The sequence below is a fragment of the Monopterus albus genome, unplaced genomic scaffold (assembly GCF_001952655.1).
Source record: "Monopterus albus unplaced genomic scaffold, M_albus_1.0 scaffold66.1, whole genome shotgun sequence".
NCBI lineage: Eukaryota > Metazoa > Chordata > Actinopteri > Synbranchiformes > Synbranchidae > Monopterus > Monopterus albus.
The window spans coordinates 1,726,881-1,737,514 of NW_018127946.1; the positions used below are offsets into that span (position 1 = coordinate 1,726,881).

At 42.7% G+C, this 10,634-nt stretch overlaps 1 protein-coding gene and 1 long non-coding RNA gene across 7 annotated transcripts; both read left to right on the top strand.

Annotated features, from left to right (window-relative positions):
* The first annotated feature begins 5 nt into the window (after nucleotides 1–5).
* On the top strand, nucleotides 6–5,195 carry LOC109962650 (uncharacterized). 6 transcript variants are annotated; one of them, XR_002275291.1, is made up of 4 exons: nucleotides 6–97; nucleotides 1,147–1,272; nucleotides 2,279–3,432; nucleotides 3,670–5,195. It is a non-coding gene; the product is annotated as an uncharacterized LOC109962650 (long non-coding RNA). The 6 variants fall into 6 exon arrangements; XR_002275294.1 differs by having other exon boundaries at nucleotides 3,673–5,195; XR_002275292.1 differs by having other exon boundaries at nucleotides 2,279–3,115; nucleotides 3,210–5,195.
* A 2,041-nt stretch (nucleotides 5,196–7,236) lies between these two features.
* On the top strand, nucleotides 7,237–10,628 carry cbln12 (cerebellin 12). The gene is made up of 4 exons (XM_020604503.1): nucleotides 7,237–7,466; nucleotides 8,166–8,949; nucleotides 10,153–10,272; nucleotides 10,345–10,628. The coding sequence occupies exons 2-4, from the start codon at nucleotides 8,668–8,670 to the stop codon at nucleotides 10,540–10,542; spliced, it is 600 nt and encodes a 199-aa protein (XP_020460159.1). The 5' UTR covers nucleotides 7,237–7,466; nucleotides 8,166–8,667; the 3' UTR covers nucleotides 10,543–10,628.
* Nucleotides 10,629–10,634: the final 6 nt, after the last annotated feature.

A 10,634-nucleotide genomic window follows, 5' to 3' on the forward strand; every position in this document is an offset into this window, starting at 1 on the left:
GTGTCACACCAGGAGCAACTGGGGATTCAGTGTTTTGCTCAAGGACACTTCGACACGTGGACTGGACAAGCCAGGAATCGAGCCGCTAATATTCTGGGTAGGAGACAACCCACTCTACCTCCTAAGCCACAGCTGCCCCAACTGTAAAAACAGATAGCACGTTTCAGATTTAACAGGAATGTGCACTCGTGCTGACTGACATCACACATTAGTGTGGCATTAATTCAGTTCCTCCCTACAACTGTTCCATGAACTCACCCCGTTAAGAACAATACAGTATTTTTTTTTACATTACACATGTTAAGTTTTCCTTAAGTCATTTAAAACAACCTAATAATTTTTTTGATCTCTTTTTTGTATAATTTAAGGATGCATTGTGTCTTTTTATTGTAGAATTTTTAACATAATAAACATTGAATCTCATAGGTTCTTGACAAGTTGTTTTGCTTACACCTTTTACTGATCTCTTTTGACGTTTGTTCTGTATGAATTTTCTCATAACACACCAGGACAAGCATCCAAGAAAAATACAGACTCCTCCCTCTCACAGGCATATAGCCAGCTCAGAAATTATCACCTGCACCTACCAGCAAATAATACATTTACATTATATTCCCCAAAACAATATACTGTCTGCCTAAATTTAATAATGCCTAAATTTAGCCTGCTTGTTACTGCCTTGTTGCTTTCTCCACCTATAGCATTAGATTATTTATACTGACAGAATCAGCCTGAGTTAAATTTTGTGGTTACTTTGTCAGGTATAGAAAATTACTGACTTCCTCGCTATGTGGAGCAAACCTCTGTTGAACTTGTGGTTTGGAAATTCACAGCGAGTTATATTCCTACGTTCGCCTGGTGAAAGTAAACCGTCGTGTTTGCAGCTGCAGCAATACACATACATCCCTAAAAACAAAAGTCAGCAGAGTCACTCAGTCTGATTTCCATACACACATCACACTGTCATGTAATCATGATGTTACTGTGGTTTAAACTGTGTACACATAGTATTCACTACAAGTAAAAAAAAAAAAAACAGATAAGCCTTCTCAGAACAAATGCTAGTTTTTGATTTGTGACCTTAAAGGAAACCAGCTTTCATTAAAGTGACCTAATAATTTTCCCCACACTGTCCTCCCATCTCAGGGTCATGTGGCCTCTGACAGTGGGGGGAAGGTGAATCTGTGGGGATTAGCCTCCACAGTCAACATACTGACCGCACACCACTCACTCACCGATGGCCACAGTCCATAAACACCAGGGCACCAACAGGTAAGAAATCACACTTTCTCTTTTTTTAGACATTTATTTAAAATTCTCAGATAAATTATTTGGGATGAATATGTGTGAGTTGGAATTACACATGTAAAAGCAGAGCATGTGTTGTGAAAATGAGGTTAACAAGCTGTTAGAGAGGATGTGATGCCTCCACTGCAACTGCTTGGATCTGAGTCAGGGTAATCCTCACCTAGGGTCAGTGTTACATCCCCTTTACACTTACACACTGGTCATATTTGTTTTTATCTACTGTAAATTGTAAGCAAAGTCATTTGCATGGTTACATTTAATCAAATTACCTCACTAAATACTCATTTAGTTCCGTTTATCTCTTACTTCAACTCTAGGGCATTTGTAGTTTGTAGTGTTACAGTGTTACTGTTCATAGAGCACAGTAGGCAAAGGCCCAGCAGACAGGATTACTGATCTGAGTGCACAGTTGGAGTGAAACAAAGACTTCCACCACAGTAGTGTTATTTACATGTAACACCAGCATATCACTTCCACTAAATATTTCTTGTCTTTACTGGGTGTGGCACAGGTCTACAACATACAGCATGTACAGTAACTGACTGCTGTCAAAATCCTCTGTGTGTTGTTAGGATGTGTAACGTGGTGAATAATCTCACTCGTAGACAATTGGACACAGGCACAAGACACACGCTTAATGAAACAGAACTCAGGGAAAGAAAAAAAACACAACTGGAGAGACAAGTAGAAACAAATGAAGAAGGTGCTTAGGAAAGCATGGAAGCAGGCCCAGTCTCTGGAAACAGCTGTGGCTCTGTGGTAGACCTCACACTGGTGAACAGGTAGTGAAGGTGTATATGCACGTGTTGACAGGTGTAAATGATTGTCTGTGATTGCCAGTGATCAGTACTCCCCTGACGCTGATCATGGGGGAGGGGATGAGAGAGACGTGATAGGTTTTGCCTGTGAATGAAAGCTATTCACTGTGTTGCTGAGTTCTCTCTTCTGTATAAACCCACTGTTTCGCTAGTAGCCTTGTGTGACACACACAAGCACCGTTGACTATGGTGTCCCTGGAAGAGGAGCTGACCTGCTCCATGCACCGAGACATCTTCAGCCAAGCTCAGCCCCTGCCCTGTGGTCACAGCTTCTGCCCCGCCTGCATCCGTGATGCCTGGAGCGGCCATGGGTGAAGGCAGAGGTCACCTGTCCCCAGTGCCAGGTGGAGTATGGTGAAGTGTTGTGTGACTGCTGCCCCCCTGAGGCAGAGGAAGGGCAGCCATCATTGCTGTCAGGGCCTGCCTGAAGTGTGAGGTGTTGCTGTGTTCTGATCACCTCCAGCCCCTTCTGCAGAGACCAGTGTTTAACACCCACCTGTTAGTGGAGCCGCTGTGGGACCTCTCACAGCAAAGGTGCCCAACACACACAGAGATATTCTGCTATTACTGTGCCAGTGAGAGGATGTACGTGTGTGGGGATTGTCTGCTGGAGGGAGGCCATGCTCAGTATAAAGTGAAAGCCCTGAGACAAGTGGAAGGGGACCTGAAGGTGAGCTGAAGGTGTATAATATGTGGTTTTTATGTTTGTTTCTGTACAAGTGTAGGGTTGCTGAACTACTGAATGTGTGGCTCCACAGGTCATTCTCCATACGCTGCTTAGAAAAGCAGAGGAGAAGCTGAAAGATGAACAGCGAATCCACAAATAGCATGAGACTATAGATTCCACCATGGCTGTGAATAAAAATATTTAAACTGCAAAGCAAATGCAAAATAATGACTCATTCAGTCGAAGCTGTTCTGCTTATACTGCCAAAGTTGTGACTTTCAAAAGATCCTAAATTTAAATCCTTTCTATGTATAACATTCAGGTAGGCCTCCTTCTGCTGATTTTTTTCAGATGATTTAATTATGTACCAGTCACTGATCTGGTACCAGTCACTGATCTCTCACTGTTGTTTGCAGGACTGTCCACAGAAGGACAACACCCAGGTGGAGCGGCTGGGCTCTGACCTGCCAGTCCAGGTGAGAAGGCTGGTGGGAGATCATCAAGAGGGAGAGACAGCAGGTCATTAAGCATGTGCACAAGGACTTCTCCAAGGTGAGGGATGACATAAGCCAGACACTTTGCATTTAGCAATACCTGGCCTCGTTGCTGGCAGAGACGGACCCCTTCCTGCTCATCTGGGTAAGGCTTGCTGCTGAGAAAACACTGCTGCACATTACCAGGGTAGAAACGATTTGGGTTCTGTTGGGCTATGCAGAATGTCTCAATCCAGGGGCTCTGTTTGCTACCAATATTTAGCTTCTGTTTAGGGGCTGGCAGTGTTGGCTGGTCTTCTCTCTTGGGTCAAGATGGAATATCTCAACAACTATTGTGTCAGTCACCATTAAATTTTGTTCATATTGGTTTGTGTTGGTACAGCAGCAATGTCTGGGGCAGTGGTGGCCTAAAGGTTACAGAAGCGAACTTGTGACAAGAAGGTCGCCATCTCCAGACTGGCAGGATTTGACTGGGTGGGACAGGTGACAAAGCAAGACCAGCACTGCCCTCATCAACACCACTGTGGTGCCCTTAACCTCACTGTCAGCAGGTCACACTGTGGTTGTACAGGGTGGTCCCGAAAGAGAGAGGTGACCTCTCAGTGGACCTACTCTGGCTCAATAAAGGCTTAAAAAACGAAACTCTGCTGGCCAGAGTGAACACACAGCACAAGACCCTTGTTTTCCAGCCGAGGTTGACAGCGTGCAAATCTTGCCTGCAACCAGGTTCCTCTCATTAAAATACATTTGACACCAGCAACTTTTCCTGCCTTGGTTGAATGAACCACCACCTGTTTGCACCTCCTCCCACCTGCACATCGCATGCTCTGTGATTGGCACAAAGATATCACAGGGACTTGCGATGCAAATTTCAAGATGAGTGCTGCTTGCTCTGGTCGCTGCCACTATGAAAACAGAGTCATTATTCTTTCATGGCATTTGGGATATAGCCTGTAGTTGGGGTTTCAGTGCTGAAGTGATGTTGATGCTATTTACCATGATGTTCAACTGTTTTATATGATGTGCACCATATGATCTGTGTGGGCAGCTGTGTGATGACAGGTAGATAAGACCTGTAGACAATAGTTAAATGTTTGTAAGTGGTGCCTCACTGGTGAGAAGGTGTGTAATGAATGTACTGACACGCCATTGTATTATGTTACTACTCATATACTGTTCACTTTGTTTTACAGAGCCTGTGGATATTGTTTTAAGCATGTGAACACGGCATCGCTGTTTGCAGTTTGAACCCACAGAGGATGCTGTTATCATGCAGTTTAATCTTGTTAGTGCTTGGAAAGAGCTGCAGTTTGCAGCACAGCCATGAGGTTGTTTACCATTAGTATTATTTTTCATTTTGTCAAATATATTACAGAAAAAAGGTAGCCAACAGATCTACCCAATAAAATATACCCAGCCACGGATGTATATACTGTATTTGAATGAGTGTTGAACCTTTGTTTTCTTATCCAGTTGTGCCTTTTCACTGATTTCTGTCATTCTTTGAATCATTTTGTCACATTTTTCTCTGCCGGCCTTGACTCCTTCTTCACCAGGCCTTTCAGTTAGATAAAACAAAGTAAGTTCAGAACACATCAGTGACACTGTGTGAAGTTACACAACCAGACAAAGGTTTGAACACACTCTCTCATTCAGTTAAATGGGAAAGCGTGTACAAACATTTAACTTGAACAGAGAACATACAGAGCAAGTATCGAGATTTCATCACCGCTGCCTCAGTGAACTCAAGAGGAAGCTCTGTAAGTAGTAGTGGAATGACACTGTTCCCAGTCTTCATGCTAAGCTAACTGTCTCCTGGCTTAACTTCATATTTAACAGACAGATGTGAGTGTGGCACCAATCTTTGCATCTAGCGCAGGGCATTAAGAAAAGAAGCATATTTCTATATTTCCTTTAAGTGCTATTCCTTTATGATATCTTTCACATTTGGATTTGGTATATCACATGATTTAAAAGTTATTTTTATTACATTTTTTATTTTGAAAAATGTACCACAGTGTTTGTGTTTTTGATTCATTCTGAAATGAACAGACTTTGCTCATGGATGGTTGCATTTCAGCAATATGTGGGTGTCACCTGGAAATATCCCTCAGTTGACAAAAAGTAAAGAAAGCTTTGTTGTCATTGTAGGTGCAGTTTGCCCATCAGAGCCAGACTTAACCAGTATAAATTGTCACAATTAGTCTATACTTCAAGTAAGAAAACATAAAAAATCTTATTTTATTTCCTTTTCCCACAGTAACCAGTCCTTTGACTGTTAAACAGTTTCTATGCCCCAAAACAACTCAATATGTTTCCATCAAATTTATACCTGTAGAGGCTCTCAAACCTGTTCAACAGTGTTTGGTCTTTTTTTTAAAGTTACATGGCATGAAACTACTGATATTAATATGCTATCTGTAGCACCTTTACCTATGGTCAAAGTAAACATGGTACTTACAGTATCTTCACCTGCAGCTTCAGATTTTAACCCAAATGCTCCTTGGTTAAAATAGCAGGTATCATGGAACCTGACTCAGCAACATGACAGGAAACTGGCAGCCTGGCACAACCGTAGGAAGACCTGCCTCACGTACCAAATGACTGACAACCGAGTTGCAGTAGCTGTCGACTATGGTGCAGGTACCATCACCTTCTCTTAGGTGGGACCTTCTAGCAACCTGACCGCTTTCACTCAGCCGGTATGCTTGGGCTTCGGACTCTACAAAGCTGAGCTCAACAGCTGCATCTCCATTGTCAAAGTATGAGGAGGAGCAAGGGGACCCGGTTTGATTTATGCAGAGCCCTGTCAAAACAAAGTGGTGATCATTTATTTTTCAAACCTTGACCAACTCAAACCTGTAACCCCTAAGCTTCCCTGGTTCTCTCCACTCCCTCGTCAGTAAAGACTATATCTCCTAAAACTGTGATCAGGTGATACTACCCTGGACAGTATTTCCAACAGAGAACAGTGAGAACGAAGCACTGATGAGTGAATATAATTTTGATTTGAGGGCAAATGAAAACTCATTTGGAAAAAGATATAAATAGGTTTTCATATGAGGATTACAAGATTCTTATGTGGTTTTCATTTCACAGTGAATAAAAAACACAGGTGCCTCACTACTAAAACACATAGACTGAGTTGCCAATTTATTAGGTACACCCAGCTGTAGTCTAATACTGTATGAATGTCATTTTCGGCTTTTCCCGTTAGGGGTCACCACAGCGCATCGTCACACTGACAAGTCGCATGTTAACATTTGGCATGTGTTTTATGCTGGATGCCGTTCCTGACTCGAACCCGGGCCTCAGCGGTGAGAGCGGTGAATCCTAGTCACTAGTCTATCAGGACCCCTAATACTAACTGCCCTTAAATAAACCGTACATTCATGAGGACTATCATGTTCAGTTCTTGGTGAAACTGTTTTAGACATGTGTTGATGTAACTTCTTGGTCATTTTGGAGGTTGTACTTTATGGTGCTGTTGAACTGTGATTCATCCAGGGGTGTTTTTAATGTTTTGTCAAACCACATTGCTTTAAACGGGAGGATATGATGAAGGACATTTAGTCTGATCATGAGTTTTCGATACTGTGAACGAGCCTACCTCAGTCTCACTGAAATCTGAATTCAGTTAAGTTAGAGGGAGTAGATTGGTGGAGGATGAATGATTCAGCTTTATGTCTGCTGATAAAAGAAGTTACTTATCTAGAGAGAGCAGTGGAGCTGTAAATGTTTTTATTCATACGAAGGTGCACGAACAACCTTGATCCTTTTTAACTCTGTTTGAAAACACAGGACAGATTCACTGATTTGACTGGATAATAAAGGAAAAAAAGGGAAATGACTGCCACTCACTCACTAACTTTACTCTTTGAAGTGTCTCAGATACCCAATTATCTTCCCATTTTCTTTATGTTGCTGTAAAGGTGAGTGGGCGGACAAAACATAGAGGGTGAGAAAGAAGCAGACGGAAAAGGGGGTGGCTGAGAGAGAGAGACAGAGGGATCAGAGCATAATCTGGCTTGGTTCCGTTCAGAGTGTCTGCAGTGCTGTGAAATAATGTGATAGAGGAGCAAGAGAAGAAGTATTTTTGCCCATATTACGACACTTCGGCCAGGAGGAAACAACTGTTTTCACCAGTTAAGGAATACAAGACTTTTCAGATGGAATCAGGTGATAATTTATCTTTGTTATTCACAGATCACACAGTAGTCAGGTCATTTTAGAAGACCTATTTTAAGGTTAATAATGAGTCTTTTTTGGACTAATGTGAGCCCTTCTTCAAGCAGAAAACAGCTGTATATCTGTGTGTGATGGAATATGTTTCATTAAGGCTAAAAATGACATATTTCTCACATGCTCTTGCTAATTTTGGCCAAAGATAATTTTATTTTAAAAGTTAAGTAAGCAAAAGTAACTCTAAACTCTAACCTAATGTTTCATTTCTGAGTTAAACCAAAATAAAGGCAGTCAAACCTGGAGAGAAAATAAAATAAATTGCATGAAGTGACATTTCTTAAAGTATAGCGACTGACTGTGTATGCGTTAAGTGTGAAACAAAAGCACAAGTGAGAAAACAAGTGTGTGTGCTGTGCAGGGGAGCGCATGTTGAGCAGCTTTGGGAGGGAGTGTGGTAGAAGACAGATGGTCACTCAGTGGAGTTGTTCCCCCACTCCCTCTCTCTTTCTCACTCCCTTCTGAGTCCTACATCCTTCCCCTGTCACCTCTCCAGAATCTTACCTCATCTATTCTCACTTCACCCCTCCTCAGCATCTTTACAGCCTCCTCTCCATCATTCACAGTCTAAGCCCTGGATCTTCAGTCACTTTGCTGCTCCTTTATCTCTTTGACCCTTTTCTTCCCTGTCCCCAGCTGCTTCTCTTCTGCCTTCCTGTCTTATTTTTTGCTGAGGACATCAACTTAAAAAATACCCAGAGATTTTTCTGAGGACTGTCATTCTGGTCCCTACTGACACATCACACAGGACACTGGAGAGATTTGGGATTTGTGGGGGCAAACAATAAAACTAAAGGGAAAAACAGAAAAGCTGTGATAGACGGCCATGTCCAATGAATTACTGAGAGTTTCATTTGAATATTGTTTCATTTTGAGATCAGTCTGCTGGGTTTATTGCTGCCTTGGTGCATGCTGATACTGCCAGCTAAAACTGTAAACAAGTTAAAGTTATAACAGGTTTTTTTCTCTCCTACAATTTTAATCTAACCCTCTCTGAACTCTGAGAGAAACCTGGAAAATTTCCAGAAGGGAAAGTTCCTTAACATAGTATGTGTATATATGCTTCACACTGTCCACAGTGACACTTCTCATAATAGAATAAATTAGAGATATTCAACTAAACATCCCTGGTTCAGTCATGCATCCCAGGCCAGTCTACACTGATCTCCAGATACTGCTGGGTGTGCTCCTGTTGTGGGGACCTTTGGGGTCCAGGGGCCAGAATGACACAGAGCCCATCATCCTTGAGGGAAAATGCTTGGTCGTATGTGACTCCACTCCTTCATCTGAGCCTGCCAGCAACGCCCTTGGCATGTCCGTCCGGTCCGGCTCAGGGAGAGTGGCCTTCTCTGCCAGCCGCCAGACCAACCACGAACCTACAGACATGAGCAACCGCACCATGATCATCTACTTTGATAATGTAAGTGTGTCTGCTGATGTGTGATGTGTATGCTATGCAGTTTCACAGTTTAAATAATGCTTATTCTTGACATGACACATTCATTTGAAAAACTGTCTACAGTTCACACATCAAAATGCAGACAGGTGACAAATGAAAGGAAACCCCAACACAAAGTGTCAGTAAGGTGCTGGCCCTTCATGTGCCACCAGAACAGCTTCAGTGCTCCTTGGCATTGACTCTCCAAGTCTCTGAACTCTACTGGAGGGATGAACACCATTCTTCCAAAAAATATTCCCTCTTGTGGTTTTTGATAATGGTGTTGGAGATGCTGCCTAACATGTTGGTCCACCCCACCATAGGTGTTCAACAGGGTTGAGACCTGGTGACTGTGAAGGTTGCAGCATAGGATTCACATTATTTTCAGACTCATCAAACCATTCAGTGACCCCTCATGGATGGGGGCACTGTCATCCTGGGAGAGGCCACTTCCATCAGGATAGAAATGTTTCATCATGGGATAAAGGTGATCACTCAGAATATCATTTTCACAGTGACCCTTTCAACTAAAGGGACAAGTAGACTCAAACCATGCCCACATCTGCATTTGTTATGTTTCTCTGCTTATTTATTCAGGTTTTTCCTTGAACTTGCCACCTGTCTGTAGTTCAAATGCTCATTAAAATCAGGAGACCTACCACGTATAACAAGGTAGTTTCATCCCCCTGAATATTTCACAAATATTTCACAGTGCATTACTAAAATGTTGATCAGTTTTCCCCACACAGCTTCTGTATGCTGTATTCCAAGTATTTTGTAAACAGAGGTCTCTGCTAATAAGATGCACATATGATTAGAGATCTGACAGAGTGGTAGAATGCTAATGATGTAAACACTGAAATGTTGGACTCACAGTACAGCTATCTGGTGGCAAAACTGTTGGATTATGCTACATAGGCTGCATTTGCATGGGCATTCTGGGCTTTTTGTTGAATGTAAGTGTAAAACTATGACTTTGTATTTTGGGGGAGACTGTTTTAAAATGCATGGGTAAAAAAAGGAGCCAAATGACCCTGGAGTAAGCATAGAGTGTGTAAGTACAGTGAAATCTTTTGCCAACAGCCTTTGGATTTTCATGGCTTTCCAAAGGGCATTTCCTCCATCTTACCTTGTACACACTAATATGTCTGCTTCCTTCCTCTGCCTGCCTTGCTGTCGGATCAGATTTTGGTGAATGTGGGCACTCATTTTGATCAAGAGAGCAGTGTCTTCCTGGCACCAAGACGAGGGGTGTATAGCTTCAACTTCCATGTTGTAAAGGCCTACAATAGACAAACTATTCAGGTATGATGCCTCGACTGTGACAGCAGCAATGGATCAACATGCATACTAACCCCTTTGTTTCCTCTGTCTTAGGTCAGCCTGATGGTGAATGGTTGGCCAATGATTTCAGCTTTCGCTGGGGACCAGGATGTGACCAGAGAAGCTGCCACCAATGCCGGCCTGGTGATTATGGAGAAGGGGGACAAGGCCTACCTCAGACTAGAGCGAGGCAACCTGATGGGAGGCTGGAAATATTCCACCTTCTCTGGCTTCCTGGTTTTCCCCTTATGAGAGGGGTGGATGGAGAGCAGGATAAAGTGATGTAAGGTTGACAGGAGGAAAACTGACTGGAGTAGGAGTGAGGGAAATAAGAGAAAGCTGGG